Raw genomic sequence first — 25256 nt, 5'->3', positions numbered from 1 at the left:
TTACCATAGAACAAATCTGTCCGTTCACAGATCACACTAGCTAACTAGGTTTCATGTTAGCACTGAAGAATTGTTCTCAAGAACCATGGTGCATAAAATATGAAAGTAAAATAAATACAAATTCACAGTAATTTTAATTGATTTACAACAAAATTACTTTTTATCTAGATAACCAACTAATTATACATGAAACACAAATTCACATTCCCCTTTTATGCACTAAATTTGGCTACCCATAATAATGTAACAGTGAAATAACAACAGGCAAAATCTATCACACATATAGAAACTCCAAACAATATTTCATGGCATGGAGCAGGTTTCTTTACTAGTGACATTATTTAGATTACAGTCTCCTATCTAACAAGAGATATTCCATACCTGCCATACAAGTATGTGACTATTTTCATATTAGTCCACAATCCAATAAAATGAAGTTTTCAAAAGACAGTCACAGGTGACATCTTGCTATCAACTGAAGGAACATCAATTGAAAAGACAGGTTCATTCTTTTGTGAGACCAGCATAGTGGAAGGATTACCACAGGATTATCTCCAGGATAACTGACAGCCTACATGCAGCTCCAAAAAAGCCTTTAAAATTCATCATATGTTCAACATTCTTCTGGAAGAACACAAGTTTATTTTTATTCTTAAACAGGAAAGCAAAGAAGAAAAAGAACCCAAAAAATCAAAACAGAAGCAAATAATTCAACATTTCCTGCAGGTTCGAGAACTATAAAAACCACAGAACCACAGTGCAGCACTAATGAGCTTCCCCCCTTTAATGACAAATCTTCTACCAAAATATTGTATTGTTAATATAATGCTCCTAGTGCTATGCTGAGAAAAACCATAAAGACCATCATGCACTGATGAAAACTGAAGACGGATAAAGGAGAGAGATGCCACCAGCCACCTTCACTGACACATAATCAGCCACCCTCACTGACAAATGCTACACAGTAGTCAAGAGAGATTAATTAAAGATTCTTTTGTTAAAGCTCAATCAGAGTGTTTCTGTACAGTAGAAAAAAAATTATGAAATCCCTGACACCTCCATCAGACATCTTTTTAATTACTTCCTGATTTAGACTTTGATTGAGATGCAAACACTGACTTTGTGCTTCATTCCATTTCCAATGTGCTTCACAAAACCAAGATAAATTTAGAATATCCTTTCAAGCTGAATGTGCTGCAGAAACACCATATCATCTGCAGTCTATATCTTCCAATATTTACTAGTCAAATTGTAACCTAAACTGTACCAAGAACCACATGCAATTTGCCATATACTAGCACTAGGGTTGCATCTTCCTAATGCACTGAAGAACAGCATTAATGAAGACTTACCATGATGCTCTAATATACTAATTCTGTTGTAAACCAGCTTTATAGAGATTTTTTTTATTTTCTTTTATGGAGTTAGGATAGCAGAATGGATAAAATAAGTACCACAGAGGAAAAACCTTAAAAAAGTACATTTGAGTTCAACTGCTTTCAAAAGAACTTGAAGTCATAACTAGGAAGATACTAAAATTATTACATCAATAAAGGAAAAAATGCATAAGCAAATATATAGAGCAGTTATAATTAATTCCAATAAAAAACAACTCTGGTGGCCAGTTCAAAGACTTGCTCTTGCCTCAAGCACAGAGCCAAATATATACCAACTGTAAATAAAGGCAACAGTACATTAACAACTTACCCAAGTTAAATTACAGCAAAAAGTATGACTGCAGTAACTGCCCATATGTTAGTTCCTTCCCTTAGGCAAACATGAAGCTCCTTACTGTACCCCTCAAGGGTAAATTACAATTATCTCGTATTTATCATAGGATAGGTTTATATACTTAGGCAACACCCATTGCAGCAAAACTTTGTGGTATATTGAGTAATACCTTCAGCTCTGAGATACACCTGACAATTTTTGTATGTCTAAAACATTATAAATGCAAAACTTGACTTATTAATTTCTACTACTACTACTCTTTTTTAATTATTTTCACAGAAGTAACAAAAGCAAATCCATTTTATGTCAAATATGAACCAACAAGTGGCAGAATGTGTTACAGTTAAAAAGTATCTTCAAAGATATTTCTGAAGCTACACTTTGGAAGTGTTGACAAAGTGTTTTGACATCTGTGGTATTCTCCTACACATGCATATCCCTCTTTCCTTTAGCTGAAAATGTTCAACAATTTCATTTAGAAAATTTCATGCTGAAAATTTTGCCATTTTGGAAACAGAGATCACTGATCTCTAACATACACCTTAACTCAGTCACCTCCATTCCTCACAAAAGTTGACTGGTAGTCTTTAGAACTCACAATAAACACTGAACATTATTATAAACACTAAAAATTGAACTCCCCTTAACCAACACATGGTGACATTTCTGGAAAGCAAGCAGATTCTAGTTTGCAATAGTTCACTTTGGAATGAAGTATAACAGTGAAGAACCTGGCACAAGTGATTTATAAAGTAGCTCTTTCCATGGACCTCCTAAGACACAGATTCTTAGACTCAGGATGGATTTCTAAGAACCACATCCCCTTTAGCACAGCTTATTCCCCTGGTACAGCTTTGAGAAGGAAGCTGCAAAAGACAAGAGTACTAGAGAACCTGCAGGATGAGGTGTTAGGTGAATACAAAATCACCAAAGCAATTTATTAGCGTTCACCTCTGCTGATTCAATAGGCTGAGGCAGATCTCGTGACGTACTCCCTTGAGCTTCAGCACAGTGAACAAAACACCCAATTTTCCTCAGGACAGCAGCCTTACCTCCCCAAAGTGCTCCTTCCACACCCAGAAATTTTATCTAAATCCAGAAGATTTATTTGTCACGTGGATTCCAAGATGCTCTCAGTTCTTCATAGGCTTCAGAAAGGAAATATTAGGAAGTATTCAAAAAGCACCTTTTTATAACAAAAAGCATGGACAGTGGGATACAGCTCCATAGTCAGTTGCTCAGCTGCAAGAGAAACTGAACTTCACAGCAGCCCTTTTTCACTCTGTCACCTTCCTGTGCTGTTTCTTACAGCTGTTCTTGGTTTTACTCCATATTCAGGGCACAGGAACTGGCCACAAAAAAATGACGAGAGAAATTTCATTGTCTATGAAGAACACAGAGCATGGAAATGCTTGAAGTAAGCAAAGCAAATATTATCCCTTGATTCACCAACAATACTTGAAATAAAAACATCAGTAAGTCAAGTCAGTATTAATTTCCTTAGATGTCCTGTCTCTGAAATATTATAATACTTCTATATTGTAGGCAGAAGCAAAATTCTTTTACTTTCACAAACATCAGTGTTCCTCAAAAGTATACTTTTACAATTCCATATTGCATATTTCTTTCAAGTCAAATTTCACATCTAAATGAAAAGTCAAAGCTCAGACTGATAATAAGCTAACCTCATAATGATGAGCAGTATTTCTCATTTTCTTGAGAACCAAAGGTGAGTATAACAAAGACGGGAAGGCTTGCAGCTTCAGTTAGTTCCATCCAGATTAGTGCAGACAAGGGCAGGCCTATGGCATGCTGCAATAGAAACTTACAGTAACACCTATCCCTTCTGCCATAAACCCCAAAACCAAAACCCAACCCACATTTTAAATACAGCTTATTAAATACAACACCTCAAAACTGTAACACTTGGCACTACTTACAAGTTATTGAACATTATATGGAAATGCACTCAGAGTATCCCAGTTCTCTAAAATCTAATATGAAGAACAAATCCTGAATAAAATACATTATGCAGCCGTTCTTCTCATTTTTATTTACATGTTCTGCCACAACTTCAAAGTACTACCAATTGTACTGCTATAATAACATGTAAAGAGATAAACCAACACTCAAGATTGACTAAACTGTAAAGACAGGAGTTCATATGCAAGAGAACATCCCTTGCCTGCACTGCAGGGCCAGTCAGGTGAAAGAAGATTACTACTACAAGTCACGTTTGACAGCTCAGACTTTTCATACACGAGACATCGGAGATTAAATATTGATTTTACATTATAGCTGTTCATTATCACTAGGAACACTCACTGCTTTTAGCTAAATTGTAGCCAATAATTTGATTAGTCATAACCCACAATGAAGACCAAATTACACAAAAAAATCCTGCAGTAAGTTTTATAACATCTCTGCGACATCATGCTGCTTTCTTTAAATACTTAGCTACAGTTTATGCAAGCTTGGCACACTGAACGTGGGATGTACTTCAGCTACATCTCTTATGGCCTGTCCAATATTAAAAATGTGAGCTGGAAACATTTCTTTCTATACAAGTTTCTCGAATATTCCCTAAAATTAAGCTTCTTTGCACCTTTTCAGAAGCATGAAGAAACATGAGAGATGATGCTTGGTTCACCAGAATTTCCTCTCAGCTGAAGCTGCATTTGTAAATACATTTTGAAAAAGCCAAAATTCACATCTGGCATTGCCTGTATTCAAATACTTGGCAGAAAGAATTTGTTGAGAAGTTCCATCTGTGCTTCTCCTACAGCATCCACACGCCATTCAAATAGCAAGAAACTTCATGGTGGGTTCCCATGCTAGTCAAAAACAAGATGCACAGAACTAGTTTTAGAGGCAACTAAGCATAAGCTGCTCTTTGGAAGTACCCTGGCATTTTTTCCTCCATTAGGCAGAAAAAAAACTGGGCCCAAATCTATAACTTGAAACAGGTTCTTCATTCAGTTCTTTGCTTCGAAGGCCAGATTCTTCCCGGTGCCCTGGTTTCTCTCTTGTAAAGCATAAAGTAAATCCTACTGTCTTGTCAGGTGCAATCACTTTCTCCAATTACAGGTGAGGCTGGGATCAACATCAGAGTCAGGAGAACCTACACACTCACCACCTTTGCACCCTGTGGTGTCAAAGCAGGGAGTTCCGGGCAAACCACAGAAAGGACTCAAAATGCAGCTGCACCGCACAAGGTAAGACCTTGCCTCACTGCTGAGACACCTCTTTCCTTGTCTAACCCCAATCACGGCACTATGCCATAGCAAGCAGCACGCCAGTTTCTAAATGCATTTTGAAGTGCACCCTTACTGACTGCAGAAAAAGCAACCATTAGCTATGACTTGCATGCAGAATTCATCCAAGTAGCCATTTTTTGATAAGCAACTTATCCTGGCCTGAGAACACTGCTAAGGGATAGTTGTTAAAATATTAAACACAGCTGTTGAGAGAGGGCAACACAGTAGCAGTGTTAAGCATCTAGTACACAGATGCAGTTACTGACAACTCGTAATCTTGACAGGCTGTGTGAGCTAGAAAACAGGTTTGCATCTTGGAACATTATGTAACAAAATCGGTGATAAGCTAGAAAAAAAAAAAAAAGATGTCTTGCTCTTAATCTTGTTAATAAACCCTTACTTCCAGGAAAGAGCTGTAGTGCCCTACATATGTTTTAATCATCTTGTTTTATAAGCCAAAGCCCTAGCAAAATAATGTATTTATTCAGCAGCTATGGTTCTGATGAATCATTTCTTGCACCCAAAAATAATTCTAGGCATATGAGTGCTAAACTCATGACAGCTCAGCAGAACCTTGCACTGGAGAAGCATGCAGCTGTTTTAACATGAGAATCACAAAGAGCAACTTTCTCAGAGGAGTTAACTGCTCCAAGACCTTTTATCACAGGGAGAGAACCTATCTACCAGGACAACCCAGGAAGCAGAACAGTGACTACCTGCTCAAATAAAAAAATAAAAAAAGTCAGCATAATGGGCTTCCCCCACACTGTTCATCAGAGTCAAGGGCAGGAAGGCTGACCTTATGAAATCTCTTCAAGCAATTAAGGTACTGATCAACAAGTTCATCTGCTGGAACTTTGAAGCTTGACACAAGACCAATCTCCTGTTCTTTCCTCACTAGGAAAACAGCTATAAAATGGCATTGCTTGGAGGAAAGAAGAGGGAAGACAGACAGGAGGTGGTTTTGCTTGGTTTTTGTTTGTTTTAAGGTATTTGGTACAAGCCTGCCACAGGAAGGAAGAACAAGGACTGATATGCAGAATCAACAGATAGCTACCCAAATGTCTGTCCTGGCATTTTGCCAGTTTGATATGACTCACACTGGCAATATTTTGATTAACAAGCTTTGGAAGGAGTTCAATATTTTATCCACTACAAGACCCATGACATATACTGTAAAAACACTGAAGTCTACTGTAGTTTGACAAGAAAGTATCAAACTGGTTTCTGGGTTTTGTCAAATATGTTTCCGCAGAAGCCTCTTCACAGGCCTATTCATGCTACAATAGGATATGCTGCAAAAGGAGCAAAAAGAATAAAGTAGGCAAAAGCAATTTAAACCATTTCATAATGTTCTACACAAGGCTCTGTCCTAATCCCTTTCGCATTCTTTGGCTAAAAAGGCAATTAGAACAACCAGAGAAGAGAGGGCCCTCCTGTGAGCATAGCCATCTCATTGTTTTCTGCAAATAAAACACTTCTGCAAAATTGATCACAAATTACTGCATTTGTCTTTACTACAACTGAAAATGTGACTTTATAAATAAAGGTAGCAAAGTTGATATTCAGCAACCCAGCCGTGAAAGCCACAATATCAAGCAAGCCATGGTGATGTTTCTGCCTGTGGGCAACAGTCAGTTCTCAACACTTCCCTTGTGCTGTTCCAGCAAACCCCACGTAAGTATATTGAGTTGTTAAAGTGTTATGATCACATATCCATCTGGCTCCAGAAGGTCAGTTGTTTTTCTTTGTAAATACATTTTCTCAGGTGATTAACAGCTGTGGTTCAAACAAAAGAGAACCATGCTGCCTGCAAAGGAGCACCTTTTATCCCTGCCTAGAGCAAGTTTTACCACTAAAATACCAGCATGCCAATGGCTGATGCTACATTCACTATGGTGATGGAAACTCTTCTTAGCCAATGACTATAGAAAGACAGCTTAAGTCACTGCAACCATGGCCTCCTAAGGTAAAGCAGCTGCTGACAGGTAAAGCATCTGCTCCTTTTGCAGTCTGCTCTGTTTACAGCTGATCAGCACTGAGCCCTTCCTATGCCTGAACCCTTCTAACCTTCTAATTTGCCTCCCTTTGCACCCACTTTGAATATGAGAATCAGAACAGCCATTTTTTAACCTGTCCACATGGCTGAAACATGACAGATCAGGAGCATTTACTACAATAAGGTGATCCACCAATTATTTTCTGTGAAATTATAATTTCACTTATTTAAAACGCCTTGACTTCTCAGCATTCCTGACCTAAAACAAATGGATACACGTGTTTATAAATACATTAGGAACTGTAAAAACAAAACCAAAGAGCGACTTGATTTTGTCCACAGTGGATGAGAATAAACAGTGGCATATTTAGACAGTCTTGAAAACTGAATAAGCAAACAAAAAATAGAAGACAGCACTTTTACACATCTGGTTATGTATAAAGGCCCACCTCACACACAAGCATTTGGGCTTGGAAGCTCTTATTAGCTTTCCTCTGTCATTTCTTTAAAAAAAAATATATTTTAAAAAAAGAGGACACAGTCCTTCCTGAACTGCAGACGACAAAGATGTTATGCACAGCAAAATATTAAAATATTAGATGTTTAATGCTCAACACAATCCAGTCTTTTCCATTGCTGACATTCTGCAGCTGCACGCAGTCTGAAATTCAAGATTAATAAATCTGTATATGAGGAAACAAGTCATTAGCATGTCCAGTCAACTTCCTCAAAAAGCCACGTATGATTCTTAGTGTCCCAGGAGCCCAGAGACAGCCTGCAGAGCTGCAGTGGCAGAAGGGATGTACAAAAGGTTGTCCTGAGCATACACACCAAGAAATTCAAACTAATCACCTTCCCAGTTACAGCAGATCTGCCTCGTTTGTCTATTTCAACTGATTCACAGTAAACTCAGCCCATCCATTTGCAAGTCTGTGTTATAATTTTAGCCACAATGGCTCTGAGTGACTACACTAACACAGGGGTAAATAAAAACATAACACTACTGCCAAAGACAACAACGACTAACACATAATCAAACCAGAAAGATAATGGGTGAACAAGTGTCAAAGAACAGTAAGTATTATTAATCTCATATCAGGTTGAAAGCCATAGCAAAGAAAGGAACTAAAATGATACGAAGCAATAAGGCATAACAAACCAACCACTCTACTCACTAAACATGTACACATGTTTATCTTATTGTTATCTTACCAGCTGTAGCCAACTAATTTTTTTTTTCACAAAATGTACAAGATCAAACTGTCTGATAACAGTGGGAGATACAGTTGTGAGAAAGACACCACTGAAAAAAAATCCTCACTGCAGAGAAATTCAAAACTGCTTTGCAGCAGAAAATGCAGATCACCAGTATGGCTTTTCTCCATACATTATGTCATTTTGCTTACAGAATATGAAAAAATTAGTTAACATGTAAAACCAGCAATATTATAAAAAACATTGGAATGTTAGGTCTAAAATATTTGTCATTTTACCACCTTAAAAACATTTATTAGAAATAAAGATAAGCTTCACTTCTTGTAGTATGCTAGTTAACTGTTCAGCTGCCATTAGAAAAGCAAAATTGAAGTTATCAACCACTCACAGTTTTTTAGCTTTCATTACCCTCCTGATACAGTGGAAATCTATCATATACTCCTTTAAGTATTTCTTGATCTTTAGAAATAATTGTTACCAATAGGAATAATACAGAGAGAGATATGTGAAAGAGCTTCTTAAATCTTGGTGGGGAAAAGCACCCAAAAATAACACAATGATATGAAGAATTACACAGAAACCCTATTTTAAGAAAGTATCGCATGCAAAAGCTTCAACAGTTGCATTTAAAGTCTAATGCTGCTACCACAAATTAATTACAGGAATAAAAAAAAAGAAATTCAAAACCATACCTTTAGATATAGCTTTTGGTTTGAATTTGTTGAAAGAAGTCTAAAAGTCTAACATATAATATATAAATATATATATGCCAGCTTTTTTATCTTAGAAAAGATTACAGAGCCTTAACGAGTTTCACTTCTAAAGTGAAAGTTTAGAAGTTTTAGAAGTTTCACTTCTAAAGTGAAACTACATGGTAAACTTTGCCAGTTGATAACATTCTAAATACAAACACAATAGAGCCAAGAACATCAAAGGAAATCTAGTCTCTTTTCTTACATGTTGAAAAAATCTAATCTATAGCAAGATCATGTAATTTTTTATATATTTTCAATCACATAGGAAGACAAAAAGGTGTGCTGCAAACAAAGCAACCAAAACCCACCAGAGTAGCCTGATTTAAAAAAAGGAAAATAAAAAAGATCATAGCTTTTAAGTCAGAAGTAAGCTTTGAATTTCACTTGCAATTTTAGTGTCATTGAAATTACTTAAATTCATATTTTAAATAACAGCTGAATTTCAGAACTGCTTTGTCACTACAGCTCCTTATACAGCAGCACTTTAACATAAATACTTGCAAAAGGCATAACTTTGTAAGAAGATGAAAGTCATATATATTTGAAATATACCTACCTTCCCAGTGTTTTAGCTGTCTTCTCACACCAGCTTTCTACTTGTGAAATTAAGTGTCATGAAAATTAGGTGTCATGAAAGACTTCAGTAGCACAATGAAAAAACACAAACACCAGCAGAAATCTTCTCTATCTAGGCTTTCCAGTCAATTTTCGATGTTCATGCCTTTCATCCTTGCCCCTCCTCCTCCCACTGTAAATCTATTGTACAGAACAGGCAAGATGCCCCAGAATACTTCCCAGATGTGGTATGCTTGCTCCAGTCATGGTACAAAAAGCCAAAGAGAGCTCACACACTCACCCTCTTTAAGCTGTTTCTAGAATCTCTTGGCTGTGTTGTGAAAAATTACCAGAGTAATCAGAACAACCTATGGTACAACAAACAGTCAAAAACAAAAAAAACTCTGTTCCATCCTCATGCAGTTGTTTCTCCCTGCAGCAAGCTTGCACTACCAACCCAAGCAAGAACTTGCACAGCATGCTAAAACTGAAGTAGGCCTATGCTGCAAGACACATTTCTTGCTCCTAATGTTCCAGGTGACAGAGTTTCAATTGCACATGGTATATATGCCTAGTTTTCTGTTGAGTTCAGTCATCTTCCTGCTCTGTTGACTCAGCTTGACAATAAATGAAACAGATGATGCCTGAGATAAAAGTAGCACAGTAAGAGAATGTGCATTTGCCAACCATAGATAGAGACTTCAGAGCATTCTGGATAATAAATAACTATGTGTTCAAAGAAGGTGGTAAAAAATCAGGCATAATAATTCAAGGAAATATTGATGAAACTAGAAAGAGAAATACTGCATCTACCAATTCAGGTCTCTATCCGTAGTCCCTTTGTCACATACCAAATTTCCTCAGCTACCTTGCAAACAAGTTCCATCTGTTCTCTTCTGGATTATTTCTGTTTGCCATCATTTTGTACACAGATTACTGAAAGCAAAGTTAAGTTATCTCAACACAATGGACAACACATCCCATTGACTGCTTCGGGGAAAAGAGATGGGTTGAACTTCATAACTTTCAGATGTCTGCATGTAAACAAAGTTTCTGAATAAAAAGATGGAACTGACTACAGTAGGGAAAAAATTCTCTTAACAGAAACTTCTGCTTTTGTTACGTCAAACACTACTTAGTCTCTACCCAGGAGATATACACAGGTGATTTAGAGACCATTTCTGTGGTTTAATCTCGGATAGACTAAATGCAAAAATTAATTACTACTCAGTAATTGAATTCATGTGGAGGAGTTTGAATATTTCTTGCCTCTGTGACAGGAATGATTATTAATGCACAGAACACCACAAAAATGCTGTGTTCTCGGGTTTCCTCCAAAGCCAGTTTGTAATAATCAAAATACACCAACATTTTTAATCCTGCTTTTATCCTTACCTCAGCCTTTCCTCTTCTTTCTTACGAAGGCTGAAATCTCGCTGAACCACCTGGAGCACATGCTCTGCTTCTTCGTCAGTCAAGCCAGAAAGGTCCAGTTTTCTCCCCATTCTACACTGGGTCCTGGATATGAATAACTATAAGGAATATCTGAAATCAGAAAAAGAAAATAAAATAGAAAAATAAATTGAAAGCAGTCATAGTTTTCACAAGTGCGTGGAGATCACAGGCAAAAAAAGAAAGTTGCTGTCATAAACATCAGAAAACATTTGAATCTTTTTGTCTGGAAAACACCTTTTACACTGAGTCCAGCCACTAACCCAGCATTGCCCAGTCCACCACTAAATCATGTCCCTAAGTGCCACACCTGTACATCTTTTAAATACTTTCAGGAATGGCAACTCAACCACTTCCCTGGGCAACCTGTTCAAATGTTTGACAAACCTTTCAGTGATGGAATCACATCTAAAATCCCATCTAAACTTCCCTCTTACAACATGAAGGATTCATTTCAGAATTATTTGGCAGGTTCCACGCACTGAAAGCAATCACCCCCCATTCAAATATAAATGAAAAAGATAAATTATTTGGTATAATAAGAGATGCTGAGGACAAACCTCAGTGTAGCTCTCAAAAAGGAACATGTTTAACTAAGTCAGGTCAAATCAGGTTTATACATTTCTTAAGATTTTATAAAACTGCTCACAGTGCAATCTCTGCCACTGTGTATGAACAGAGAACATATTCTGCTGTAACACTCAAAAATGTTTTATACTGCCAATTAAGAAATCAGGAATTATTTTAAAGCACCATTTAAAAAAGTAAGCACATAAATTTTAAATGGATTTCCCAGAGTGACTGAAAAGATTTAGATATCACTATCTATATTTAGATGTCACCACTATAAGGTTGGAGGAGAAAAAGAAGTAGTTAACATTATGTGTGAATTGAAGGTACTATAAAGTTCGAACTAGAGCTTGGTCCATTAAGTTTCACTAATGAAATTTGTTCTAATTTATTTTCCCATGACTTTTACTCATTTAATTGAATTCTCGCAAATTCAGCTCTCAGTATTAACTTGCATCACTTGATTTATGCAATTATTTGGGCCATCACAGAGGTGTCCATCTCCACGTTGTGTTACAGCTTCAGAAGCATAAGACAGTCTTTGCATCTTTGTTATGAGCCCCCAGCAATGTACATAATAACCATGAACACACTACAGTTCCTAGACAGTATACAAGAGGCAACTATTACTGACTCTTCATCCATGGTGAGTGGCAAGTGGATGGGCTATGTAAAGCATCTAAGCTAGTTCTGGCTCAAAAAAGCACACCCCTAAGGAAAACTGCTAAGGCATACAATTAAGTGCTCCAAGTACTACTGCAATTAGAAGCATGGGGGAAAAAGTCAGTTTTATTTTCTCAACATTTCTTTTGCTACTCAGATAATGATGTGGGATGTGGTTGGTCGGGTTTTGTTTGGGTTTTTTTTTTTGTTGGTTTGGTGGAGGTTTTTATAGTACAATATTTACCTTCCTACAATCATCTGATTACCCTTCTTCAAACAAGAAAAACACACACACACAGAAGGAAGGAACTGCTTATTTTTTGGTTAGGCTGTTTTGGTTAAGCTATTAATGAAGTTTAGAATAAACTCGTTGCTCAAGAAAACAACACTTCACCATAACCAAGCTGATGGTATACAAGCTTAGGTGGAATCAAGACGACAAGATGCCTCCAAAAAGATATACGTTCCCCATACAGATGAAAAAAAAGGTCACAATGTTCTGGCTTGACTCTGAATCTACTAAGGAAGATGAGGAGGAGTATTTAATAAAGGCTATAAAAATTTGTTTCTAAAAAAAAATTGATTTGCATAGAAGAAAAGTGCCAAAGAAACAAAGGACTGTATGTAGTCTTCATTAATCTCACTTGCAAGACCAAGATTATATATCAAAATTAAAGATTGGCTAAAACATAGTAAGGAACAACTGGCAAGATGTTTTTTTTTTTTCAATGCCACACGTGCATAAATCTTCTCAAAATTTTCAATGGAATATTAAAATTTTCCTCTTATAAGAACCTTTTTCCCCTTGTAAGAACCTACAGTTCTTACACCAAAACCTCATTGAGCACTGGCAAGGAAAAGAAAAGGGTTTGTTGAGGTACAGTTGGGTTGAAGCTCAAAGACAGAGCATGAAATGCCCTGGGACACATCCTTCCCTTCAGGCTTAGGGATATCTGCTCAGCTCTTCCCAAAGAAAGCAACTGAGTGCAAAGGCATCTCTGCCTTTCTAAAAGCATGGAAGGGCTTCACTACAGGAAAGCCACATCCATGGGGAAGTAAGCAGGGCTTTTCCAAGTAACTTTTTTCATGCATATACACTTAAAGGGAAAATATAAGATGCACAATAAAAGGAAATAAAACCTTTTTAAGCAATTCCTGGAGCCAGTAGAGACACCTGCATGCTAAGGCTACAGTCTTCTGAGACACGAGATGATGAAGGTAGCTGGAATTTCATCTTTGATCTCCTAGTATCTTAACCATGAAGTCACCAACTATAATTAACATTTTCATAGTAAGCTCTCCCTTCAGGTCTTCATCAAAACCCTTTTGGAAATTGTTTAAAAACCAATAATATTTTTCCACAGATGCAAAATGGTCCACCAGTAAAGAAAATTGTCCCTTTGATTCAGCTGCTAGTGCTGATTGTGACAATGTATTAGAAAGGGGAAGTTTACCCCCAAGTTTGGGAATAAGTGGGCAGCCCCACCACCTCTGATTTTCTGGGGCTGGCAAAGAGTTCATTTCAAGTATATATGCTTTAAAATCAAAAGCAACTTTAACTTCAGACTTCCATGTGGTTTAGTTCTCTATGGTATTCTCAGTTTGCATTCTAATACTACATTAACCTCTAAGGAATGCTGTGTGTTTTCCTAGGAAATAATTTTTCATCACATTACTAAATCACCTCTGATCTGGGAGTATCACAGCAGTTTATAAATATTTATGAACAATTCTCAAATGTCCCTTCTGTGGTAGATCCAGATTATGCATTTTAGAAATACACAATGGCAAGTCCTCTAGAGAAAATGCAACAAGTTACACTTAAAACTACCTTAAAACACACAAAATAGCTTCTAAGCCAAAAATAACTTCTGGCCTGAATTAAAATAACTTACATGAGGCTGTTCAGATGATTGCCTTCATGAGTACTTCTTTGGTAAATCTCAAACTGAATACAAAATCTAAGATCTCACAGACTTTACAAGGAATAATATCACTCCCTAGAAAACTTTTGCTCAACAAATTAAAACACTGTAACAGAAAAGCCTAGGCTTACAAGACACGATTGGGTACTGTTTGAGTAATACTCTAATCTTCACATTTCTTTCAGTCTATTTTAAAATCTAATTAAAACTTCCACATTGAAAACCTTTCTTGAGTTTAACCTTAAAACCAAAACCAAACCCCAGCAAAAGGAAAAACAAGCAAATGAAATGTTTTTCACGAACTGCAAACAATGCATGGTTTTAACACACACAAGGGCATCAACACAAGAAACAAGGGCAAGTAGTGCATTTCCTACTCACCCATATGACAGCTAACCTGTTTAGACTTGGAGTCTCAGCAGATGATTAGCATTACTGGGAGGGTGGGGTGAAAAAAAATTTTTTTGGGCTTAGTGACAGCTAATATTTAAGACAGATTCTCAGCTTCACAAAGAATGACATTATAAAGTTAATTATGCAAGTGGTCACACTGAATATTGTACAACACAGACTTCTTAGTTTTATGCTGTAGCAAAGCAATCAGCACTAGTGAGGCTGCATCTGGAGTCTTGTGTCCAGTTTGAGCTTTCCCAGGACAAGAAAGATACTTATGGCCATAATGATGGTAAAGGGACTGGAGCATCTCTCACAGGCAGTGATGCTGGGAGTATTAGGACAGCTCAGCCTGGAGAAGAGAAGGCTTGGGGGGGTATATACAGTGGGTATCTGGAAAAGAGCTCTCCAAACAAGAATATCCTACAATTCTTTCAATTTCTGAGCACATATTTAATCAAGATTTCACTGCCTGTCACAAGACAGTATAAGTTTTGGTCTAAAATGTTGTTGGTGTGCATTGATGAAATGTAACACCTGAGGAACCAACACCACAAGCTCCTTCAACCCAGTCATTTGCAATTGAAGTATTTCATATACAATACCTTTCCCTCCCATAGTCTCAGCTTTAGAGTCACCAAACCCTTCATCAGAACTGTTCTACTCTGTTTTGCTACTCTACCACTTCAAAAATTTCCAGGTAGAAAATCAAGAAGAAACCTACTAGCAATTATATCTTTGCTTCTGTCATCAAAAAGGTCATCTTGCCATCCTTTAGCAGTCTGTCAGGACCCAAATAATACTGCTCAATCTTTCTTGTCATGCTTTCCAGAATTCTTTTAGTACTATAAGAAATTCCTTGTATAATCTTACTGGTTGAACATTTTCCCCTTTTAAATCATACAAGATAGTCACCTTCCTAAGACAGAGAGGAAGATGAGCACTTTGTCCTCAACAGAGCTCCTTCACCACCCTTGTATTTTAAAAAGTTTTGTTTACTGAATTGTCCAAAAGATGTTGCTACTTTGATCATGTGAAGTCATTATGATAATTTTTAAAAGCAAATATCACAAAACGGTGACATAATGTCGTACTCTTCATTTGAAAAATAAAAGGTAATAGTTTGGTTAATAAATAAAAAGGTAAAAGTTTTGAGTTACGTCAACACACTTGAATAAAACAGATTTCAGCCACAAGCCAACATTTTAAAAACATCACTGTCCAAAGTAATTTCTACTACAGCTAGCACATCATTAAGTCCGAAATGAGGCATAATTAACTCTGGCCACAGATTTGTTAATCTTTTTTAAACTCCAAGAATGTCTAGAAGCTTGAGTAAAAAACATTGAGTATTCTTCTCTTTACACTCAAAATGAACAAATGTCTCAAAATAAGAAAAGGGAAAATATACTCATCAGAAATAAAAGGCCACCTCTTCAATTGAAAAATTAAATACAACCCAGCTGACTTCAACATGGGATGGACTCATATCTGGTGTATCACATTTTAAATGAGATGTAAGATAAAGATCTCAAAGACAATGTTATTCGTTATTATTCAGTTATTCTTTGTTATTCAGTACCCACACTGATTTTAGCTGAGTTTTACTGCACATATTTTCTGGTCTACAACCAAAGCAAAAAAAATTATCTTGCTTTTAGCCTTGGACTTATTTTATGAGAGATTTGCAAGCAGCAAAACAAATGGCTGGCAAGTTCCTGAGCAAAGTTACATTTGTTCCACTGGGGAGTGTGAGGGGTAAAGCAGCAGATTTTAAAACATGAAGTTCATTCAGTTCCTTCAGGGAGAAATGTTTCTTATTAATGCAGTTATTAATTATTACAATACTTGTATGTACATTTATCTAAAATATTGCTGGAACATACCATAATGGGTGAAACTTTAAACCTTAGAGGTCAAAGGTTAGTACTGCATGGTTTTAAATTTTAAGCTATTTAGGAAATAAACAGGAGTTTCACACTCTTCTTCTTGTGTCTGTATTTTATGTTATTTTAAGTACTGAATATGAAATAGCAGAAGGTCCTGGTGACAGCTGTGATAGAGCTCATTTTCTTCTTAGTAGCTGGTGGGGTTAAACCATGACAGAGAATTAAAAATATTAGTGAAGTCACACTCCATTGAAGAAAGAATGGCATCTCTCATATAAGGATAGCACTCTCCTAACAGCAGAACACAGCACATAAAAGTGTTTCTAAAAAAATGGAACCTATTTTATCTAAATAGAAAAAAAAATTAGAAAACACTATAGGTTGCACTGTAGAACCTAATTTGTCATCTACCTCTGATGGTTCAAGAAAGTCATATTAAAAAGAGAATCTGTATAGCAGCTAATGACCATTTTATACTTATGTATCAGGCCTACAACTAATACACAAGTACAAATCGCATTGGGGATTCAAAATGTGATACAAAAGCTAAATTGATGGACCAGAATAATCTTCTCACTGGTAAAACTGAACTAGACTCAAGTCTTATCAAAAATCCCCACAGCTGCCAAAGATCATAGCTTATCTGGCATATACTGATTTCACATATTTCACATGCAAGTGGATTTCTAGTTAGTGTATATTCTCATTTTACTTCAGTCTCCTCTTCCATTGTTTATGTGAATTTAGGCAAATCATGTTCAGCTCTATTTTCTCTATTTAATAGCAACTGTCTTATGGAAGAGTGCATAAAGATGATGGGTCTGACAATATTCTGACTGTGTGAGACGGACTATCACTCTTCCAGAAATGAAGAAGACAGCTTGGAGAAAAAGACAAAATTGGAGCAGTAATGTGCTGACACACAATTGTATCTTGGATGATTTGCCTCTTCTCCATGTGCCTTCAATCTGAAGCATGAAATCCAGCTCATTACTGTAATGGACTGTCAACCAACTCCAGAGTGAATCATCACAGGCCAGCAAGAAAGCCAGCGTGTGCACTTAGGGAATGCAACTGATCCCAAACAGTCCAACACAACCAGAAATTTACACATCTGTAAGCACAAGACTGCAGGGGCTTCCCTTTGAATGCCTAACCTGCAAAGTGGGGCTCAGAGCTTAATTCTATATGCCTGGACTACCTGCACAGAGAGAGCAGCAGCCACTGAACTGAGTTATGCCTCTTCCACCTTTGCATCAAAACACAAACCAGAACAAACCTGGCAAATCAGGCTTCACACTGTACTTGCTAAGCTTGAGCCAGCATGAAGAGAATACAAAACAAAAAGCTCATCTGTACTCCTACCTCTCCCCTCAGCATCAGCTCAAGAGTGAGGACTGCAAAAATGCATTCATCCACCTGTGCTGCATTACACATGCCACAACTTTTCCTGAAACACCTGTAGTCCCAGCATTTCACAATCAATGGCCCTCAAACGAGCTACACGGATTGAAGGGAGATGAAAGAAACAGTGAATACTTCTTGGTTCCTTCAGAGAATTGCAGGGTTTCTCTCTCATTCTAAGAGGCAGACAGAGAAGTGAGCACTCACTTTACCAGTATAAATACATGCAAATACCAGTCTAGTACTGGCACCCAGAAAAACTCAGGTCAGGTGCCATATTAAGTCTGGGAAGGCTCAATTGTTTATCTCCCTCCTTGTGGAGGACAACTGAGAGGAGCCCTCACCAATGCCTGTAAGTATCTGAAGGTGGGGGGGAAAGGGTGCCAAGAGGATATTTCCAGGCTTGTCTCGGTGGTGCCAAACAACAGCACAATAGGCAAAGGGCAGAGACTGAAGGTCAGAAGTTCCACGTGAACATGAGGAAGAGCTTATTCAAGCAGGTGATCACACACCAGAACAGGCTGCCCAGACAGGTTGTGCCATCTCCCTCACCAGGAATACTCAAAAACAACCTGGATGCAATCCTGTGCCATGCGCTCTAGGATGGCCCAGCTTGAGCAGGGATGCTGGACCAGATAGTCCCTTCCAACTTGACCCATTCTGGATATTACTGTGCAGATCCCTATTTCAGATGCCAACATCCTGTTTTCCTGTATGACCTGAAGCAACCGAATGATACAGAAGGTCCCCTGCCATACAAGCTGTGGAGCAGCACATGACAAGTATGTGTATCAAAGTTAAATGCCTTCCCCTATACCACAGCAGTCACTGTTTGTTAGAACAACTAGAGATAACATTCAATAACCTAACCAAGAAAATAGGTCCACTAAGATAAGTTTTTCAACTCCACTATGCCAAAGCATCACTATTGAGTTAAGTGGTGATAAGGCTTCTCATCTGAGTTATTAACATCTTTAATATGAAAAAAAAAAAAATTGAGAGAAAAGGTGAAGCTTTTGTCTAAAGTCAAACAGCTCTGGAAGCAGTACACATTTTGCATCTGCGTTTAATTCTGAATTTCAATAATACAGGCAAAAGAGTTATGATAAATTAGGAAACTCATCATAACTTGAAAGCCATATTGTGATTAATCCTTGCAAGCTACAAAAGTAAACAATTAAGTGTGGATTGCTTGACTGCTACTAAAACATCCATAACATAAAATCCAACCAATACACAAATATACCACAGGCATACTTAAAATATCCTATACAGTAAAACTGATTATTTTTCTCTACAACATCTGTTGCACTAATTGATATCCCCCATCCCTCTTATGAAATACCACCCATGAACGTATAATTAAAATTTATCCAAGAATTAAACTTTCACTGAGAGAATCTTCCTGCAGGACTAGAAGAAGGACAAAACTTCTATTTTTAGAGGTAAGAAAATGCTTCCAACAGCAGTTGCCACAATGAGGCAGTATTTTCTAGTGCTGCCAGATGTGAAAATAAATTTAATACAGTAAATCACTGTTAATTCAAACCACTGACAGGAAACCCCACTGCAAATTACTGAATTTTACAGATTAGCAAGTAAATTAACAAAATAAAAAGCTAAAATAAATTCCTAAGACTGTGCCTTCCACATTCACTGTGACATCTGCAAAATGCTTCTAACCCTGATTTACCCTCGAAGAAGCAAGAATCATAAGATATACAACAATGAAGTGATATGTATAAAGCCACATCTCCCATTTCACTTAGACTTTGTGACGAGCTGCAGTTGGCTGACACACACCGTATGCCCTGTGCACTGTAAAAAGGGTTTCAGTAGCAGGTTGTCTTTGGTTTGTTTAGGTAACCATTTGTCAAGTGACATAAGACATGAATTAAATAGAGCCAGAGCTTTAGAAAGCCTCTGAAAACCAAAGGACCTGGGTTAATCTGCCAGGTGGGGGAGTTAATGGATTCATTTGTTGACACTGGGACCTACTCCACACTGTGCTTAGAAGACACTCTGCTTTGGACCAGTGCTCAGCTGATTTTTTTTATATTGACACTGCACAACATGGAGATAACCTGAGCCTAGACCAATAAACACACACCTGAAGTTCTGGATCATAAATTTATACAAATAAAGCATGTTTATATTCAAGCATAATACACGCTCAGTTATTCTCTGGAGTTCAAAGGCCAACTTCAGTGTCAGGTTTTGACTGCTGCTTCACCAATATTTGGAATCAAACTGGAGCAGAGTCACAGCTCCTTTAGTTTAAACTACAGGATCAATTCATCCTCCTACAGGCTCAGGAAATCATCCAGACAGCACAGACCCCTTTTTGAGTCCCACAGAACCTATTATTTGAACAGCATAATCAAGTTAAGCCACCACCTTTAGGAACTAACTAGGGCTCCTCAATTAATCATGTGTGGAACCCGAGTCCACAGTATTTCCAATTATTTCCCTGTTTTGACCTGTGATACTACCTTGGAGAAGGAATTTGGAACCTTATCATTAAACATTAGAAAAGAAGTGGGAGATGGAATAATCAGGCTTATCCTCCTCTAGAGGTGAACTGCTTTCTGCTCATTTGGGACTCAATTCATGGTTTCTCTGCTTGCAGTGATCAACACGTGGATGATTTTTGTCACTTTTAGATCAAGACCAGCTGAGATAGTGAAAAACAACATCACCTTTTTGAATCCTCCCCAAGCTCCTTCAATTGTTTTTGAAACCTGATGGTGCTCCAATTCACACAGTGTGATTTAACTTGAATCCAAGTCACGGTCTGTCAAACAAATATCAAAGCACTTATGACAGTGAGATGCAAGCGCTGAGATAACTTCAGAAAGCTACACCAAGCACTCCTGGGGATGATCCCTGAGAGGCAAAAGGATCAGTTCTCGTAAGGGGAAAAAAAAAGTAATCAATTTCTTGCAAGATAAACGTGGTTAGAAAAATAGGTGCACCTCTGAAATTTGAGATATTTCAGGACAGTGCTAGTTGCATCCCTGTCAACCGCACTTAAAATCATACACTGCACATCCATGCTGTAGCAATTTATCTTGATGACATAAACCAGCACTTTTTTTTTTTTTTATTACCCTGGGGACACAAAATCCCGTTAATACAGCTCAAAAGAGCCAGAAGAAAACCCCATTAAAAACATCTTCTGTCCCACAAGTAATGCCTAATAAGCAAAGAAGCTCTTGTATTAGTCTCATCACAAGAGCAGAACAGAAAGTTTATTCCACTAGTTATAAACACATTTTGTTTTCAAGAAAAAAAACAACTGATTATGTACTGTCTTCCTCCAAGAGCAGAAAGTTGGTTTACAACAGCAGAACCATCTATTATCCTGCATGGAGACAGGTGGAGGGTGCTGTGGAAGGGACTGCTTTGTTATTAAAAAGCTCCAAAGATTTCAGGCTGCTGCCTGGCTTCAAGACTCATTAAAGACAGTGGAAATTGCATGAAATTTAACAGCCTTTGAGTGAGCCTACACTTCAGATTGCTATCACAAGAAAATACTACACTTCACTTTCTACAGAAAATTATCTCTGCACCCTCTAAACAGACTTAATTCAGAAACTATGGCTGCCATATTTATTCTTCTCCATCAATAAGCAGCACATTCTGCAAAGAGGAGTCCAGAAAGAGCTTCTTGAAACTGCTACATAGCAGAACTTGAGCTTGGGTGCTCAGCAAGAGGACAGGATAGAGTTGCCTGCCAGCAAAGTCTACGCCAGCAAAACTCCAGAAAACTACAGAACTGATTACCATGAGCCAATGGGGACAATGCCATTGCAAGTGTCTCACCAAGAATAATCTTCACAATAGTCAGCTCCACCGCGATGCATGATGTTTTATTTGAAGGTATACTTTGTCTTGAAGAATGTGTATTTCACTTCCTGTGGTAATGCTTTATAACAACCAGTAGATAGTAATAATTCCAATAATCTGAATACCGAACACCAATATTAGTTTTTCTTTTTCCAATCATCAATGGATCAAAAGGTAAATGAAACATAAAATGATAAAAAGTAACAAGAGATTTTTTTCTTTTACTCAGTTCAGGAGCTAATTGGTCAGTAAAAAATTGCTACATGAGGTGTTTTATTAGTAGAGCACTCTTTAAAAAGTATTATATATACACATACATACATTGCTGTGGTATTGAAATTTAATACATATTGGCTTGGAAATTTATTGTGTTTCTATTCCCGGAACAGTATGCATAAGATCTAAAAATCTGTCATTATTGCAATATGCTGATATTAGCTTTTGACCAATCAAGCCATTGCAGTCTTTATACCCTCTTCATCTATGATACAGCTGCTAACATTTATGATTAAACTGCTTTCCACTACATGTGCTTCATTTATTTATTTTTCAGGACACAGGATGCCAAACATAATGTTTATTCACAGAAAATTAAGTTCTAAAAAATACGGCATGGCATTTTTCTACAAGATTGTTAAAAAAAATGATAGCATGTCTTAACTGAAAGCTAAACAGCAAGCACATCATAATCACTAGCCTACCACATGAGTGACAGAACTTACTGGTGTATCAGATATGTATGGGAGGTTTTCCTCTTCAGTTTCTGTAAATCCACAAAATTTCAGACACAGGCATTTTTGACCAATCTCACAGAGAGATGTGCAAAATTAGACCACTGCTTAAAATCATACCAAATTACACTGTATTTAGCCCTTCTGTAAAATTGCCTGGTTTTATCATAACGGTGAAGCTTCTTTGGTAAACTGAGGAATAGTGCGGTGTGCTTCACTTCACACCAAAACATAGCATTCATCTGCCTCATTCCTTAAGCCCTAAAAGCTTCTTCTGAAAGTAAGCTGCTATAAATCTCTGAGTATAAGAAACTTGAAGCCATTTTATTCTCTGGCTGTCAGTGGTTCACAGGTAAGTCAGAAGCCTTTATTATCTTTAAGAATCTATCTAAAAAAAAAAATAACCTACCTGAATCCAAAAGAAAGGTGAATAAAGCATTCCACAGGAAGGCAGCATTAATCTGCTCAAACAATTCAATGGGTTTTCTCAATGAGAAAAGCTGTCCCTGTGGTTTTCATGGAATTATATTCAGCTAGATTCTTTCAACTTGTCCAGTTTTCCAAGGGCAAGTTAAGGTGGTTTACACTGCCAAACACGGTTTCCAGCCTTATAACAATAGGTCATGTTAATGTTGGCAGCAATACAAAGGAGTCGCATTTTCATACCAATGTACTGTTTATGAATAATAGTGCACTTGGTACATACAGCCTTGCTTCATCATCACCCATGCATGCTTTGGGGAATTTTTTTTCTTTACTTAAATACAAGCCATTCAAGTGTTCTGTTTACTGCAACTATTAAGTGAGAAGGGTGAATTCCTACTGTGCTCATACACTTGGGTACACTCTATGTAGTGCACTCAGATGTATTCATCAGGTTAGCATGGAAGCAAGAAACCAACTCAGGAAAATAAATGAAAGTTCTAACTCAGTCGTCTACATCCAGACAGCAGTGGTTCAGATGAAGACAAAAAGGCACTACCCTGCCTGAAAGGACAATATTGTGTCATTTGAACACGCAGCAGGTCCCAAGAGGCAAATCCTGTCACAGGGTGTAGTGCTCTAAGTACATCTCACTGCTGCGAGGGCTACCAGGGTGGAATTGACTTGTGTGCATTCTCACCACTGGCAATTAACGTATCGCAGGTATTGAGAGGGCTACTCCCCTGTTTCTAACTGCAATCTACTAAGTTCCCTGACAAACTCCCCAGGAAGGCTACACAAGAGCCAAGCACCGTTTTAGATGCTCAGGCATAAGGCATCAGTAAATATGCTCTGATACAATCTGATACCTGAGCAATGATGGGTAAGGCAGTAGCCTGAGGGGCTATAGACAAGATATGGCACCTTCTGCTTTTTGCACAGCTCTGTTCACTTCCTAAAGGTAGAATTAAGCAGCAAACACTACTGTTTGACATTTAACAGCAGGGGCTTAGTCAGTGGTCCCAAAGCAGTTAACGGAGAACAGCTATCACCATAAATAAGCAACTGTAAAAACCTGTCCAGTTTGATAACAGGTCCATGAAAATCAGAAAGATGTCTGGTAATATGAGAACTAGACTAACTATCCTTCCATTCACTCTCTAGCCTTCCAGAGAAGGCTGACAAGAGGAATGAGTAAAAGCCTTTATTGCTAAAATCTTTGCTGTGCCTATTCTAAAAATCTCCTGGCTCCATAGGGAGGCAGCTACCCACATTTTCAGAAATGCAGGAAACAGTAAAATGGTAGGTACGACACAAAAAAGCATAATTTGTCAAAACAGATTACTAGTTACAGTTAATGTCCCTGCAAACACGCTTGAGGAGCGACACATACGCGCTATAAGGCATTCTGCAATCTAATTTGGTTACGCTTGCCTGAAACATAACACAAATCCCAGCACAACACAGGCTCCGACTTAATTAGATTCCCTAAGAAAAGTCAGTCTGAGCCATATGGTATTTTCCTCAGCAGTTACGATAAACTGACCTTGATACTAGGAAAACGCACGCTGCTTCTGTCTGAGGCATAAATTACAAGCGCAGCGTGGCGGGATGCTCCCATGAAACGGGGACAGCGGCAGCGCCACGCTGAAACCCTCCCCGGGCTCCCGGGGAAGTTGATCAAGAGTAAAACACTCCAATGATAATGATGATGATGATGCACTGCAGTGACAGCGCTCGAAAAGCCACGCGGCCAGCAGAACACCACGAAGCTGCTCAGACATCTGTCCGGTAATTAAAGCACAGCCTAAAGCCGCGCTGCCGCGGGGGAGCGGCCCGCCTGGCCCCCGGACGCCGCGGAGAGCGGCGGCCCCTCGGCTACCGGCCCGCCCGGACCCCCAGCCCCGCCCGGCCCCTCCCCAGCGGCGCGGGGCTCCCCACGGCCCGAGCCCGGCCGGCCCCGACGGGCGCTGCGGCCCCGCACCTCGGCCCTGCCGCAGGCCGCCCCACGGCGCGGCCGGCCCCGCGCTGCCGCGGCTTTGGGGCCCCCAGCCCAGCCCAGCCCAGCCCGGCCCCGGCCCCACTCACCCCCGGCCAAGTGCGAGGGCTGCACCGCAATGGCAGGCGGGCGGGAAGCGCCTCGCTCTGGGGCACGGGTAGAGCCACCGCCGGCGGCTGCGCCCCGTCCCTCATGCACAGCGGGGTCTGCGGCCGCCCCGCGCCGGCCCCCGGCCACCAGCTGCGCGGAGCCGCCGGGCACAGGTGCCCCGGTCCCGCTCCGCACCGACCGGTGCAAGGCGAAAGCCGCTGTCTCCTCCTCCTCCTCCTGCTGCTGCTGCTTCTGCCGCCGCCGCTGCTGCTGTCGCTGTCGCCTTCAGCCCTCCCCGCCCCGCCGGACGCGCCGAGTGCTGCTGCGGTGCCGGCGGCGGCAGCTCCCGCCGCGCA

The 25256-nt window shown here is 38.9% G+C and overlaps 1 protein-coding gene across 6 annotated transcripts in view; it reads right to left on the bottom strand.

Moving 5' to 3' along the window:
- Positions 1–25039, bottom strand: part of MYRIP (myosin VIIA and Rab interacting protein) — a 207890-nt gene extending 182851 nt beyond the window's left edge. For all 6 annotated transcript variants that reach the window (XM_071429569.1, XM_071429563.1, XM_071429568.1 and 3 more), the window contains exons 1-2: positions 24900–25039; positions 10908–11057 (exon numbers count right to left, since the gene is read on the bottom strand). In XM_071429569.1, coding sequence (XP_071285670.1) covers positions 10908–11017 — 110 coding nt within the window. In that variant the 5' untranslated portion in view covers positions 11018–11057; positions 24900–25039. The remainder of the gene's footprint in view (positions 1–10907; positions 11058–24899) is intronic.
- Between the last annotated feature and the right edge of the window lie 217 nt (positions 25040–25256).

Source organism: Agelaius tricolor, unplaced genomic scaffold (assembly GCF_023055355.1).
Source record: "Agelaius tricolor isolate 1412-34295 unplaced genomic scaffold, bAgeTri1.0.p SCAF_6, whole genome shotgun sequence".
NCBI classification, from domain to species: domain Eukaryota; kingdom Metazoa; phylum Chordata; class Aves; order Passeriformes; family Icteridae; genus Agelaius; species Agelaius tricolor.
The sequence above is the reverse complement of the archived record's forward strand: the minus strand, read 5'-3'. Positions and strand labels throughout refer to the sequence as shown.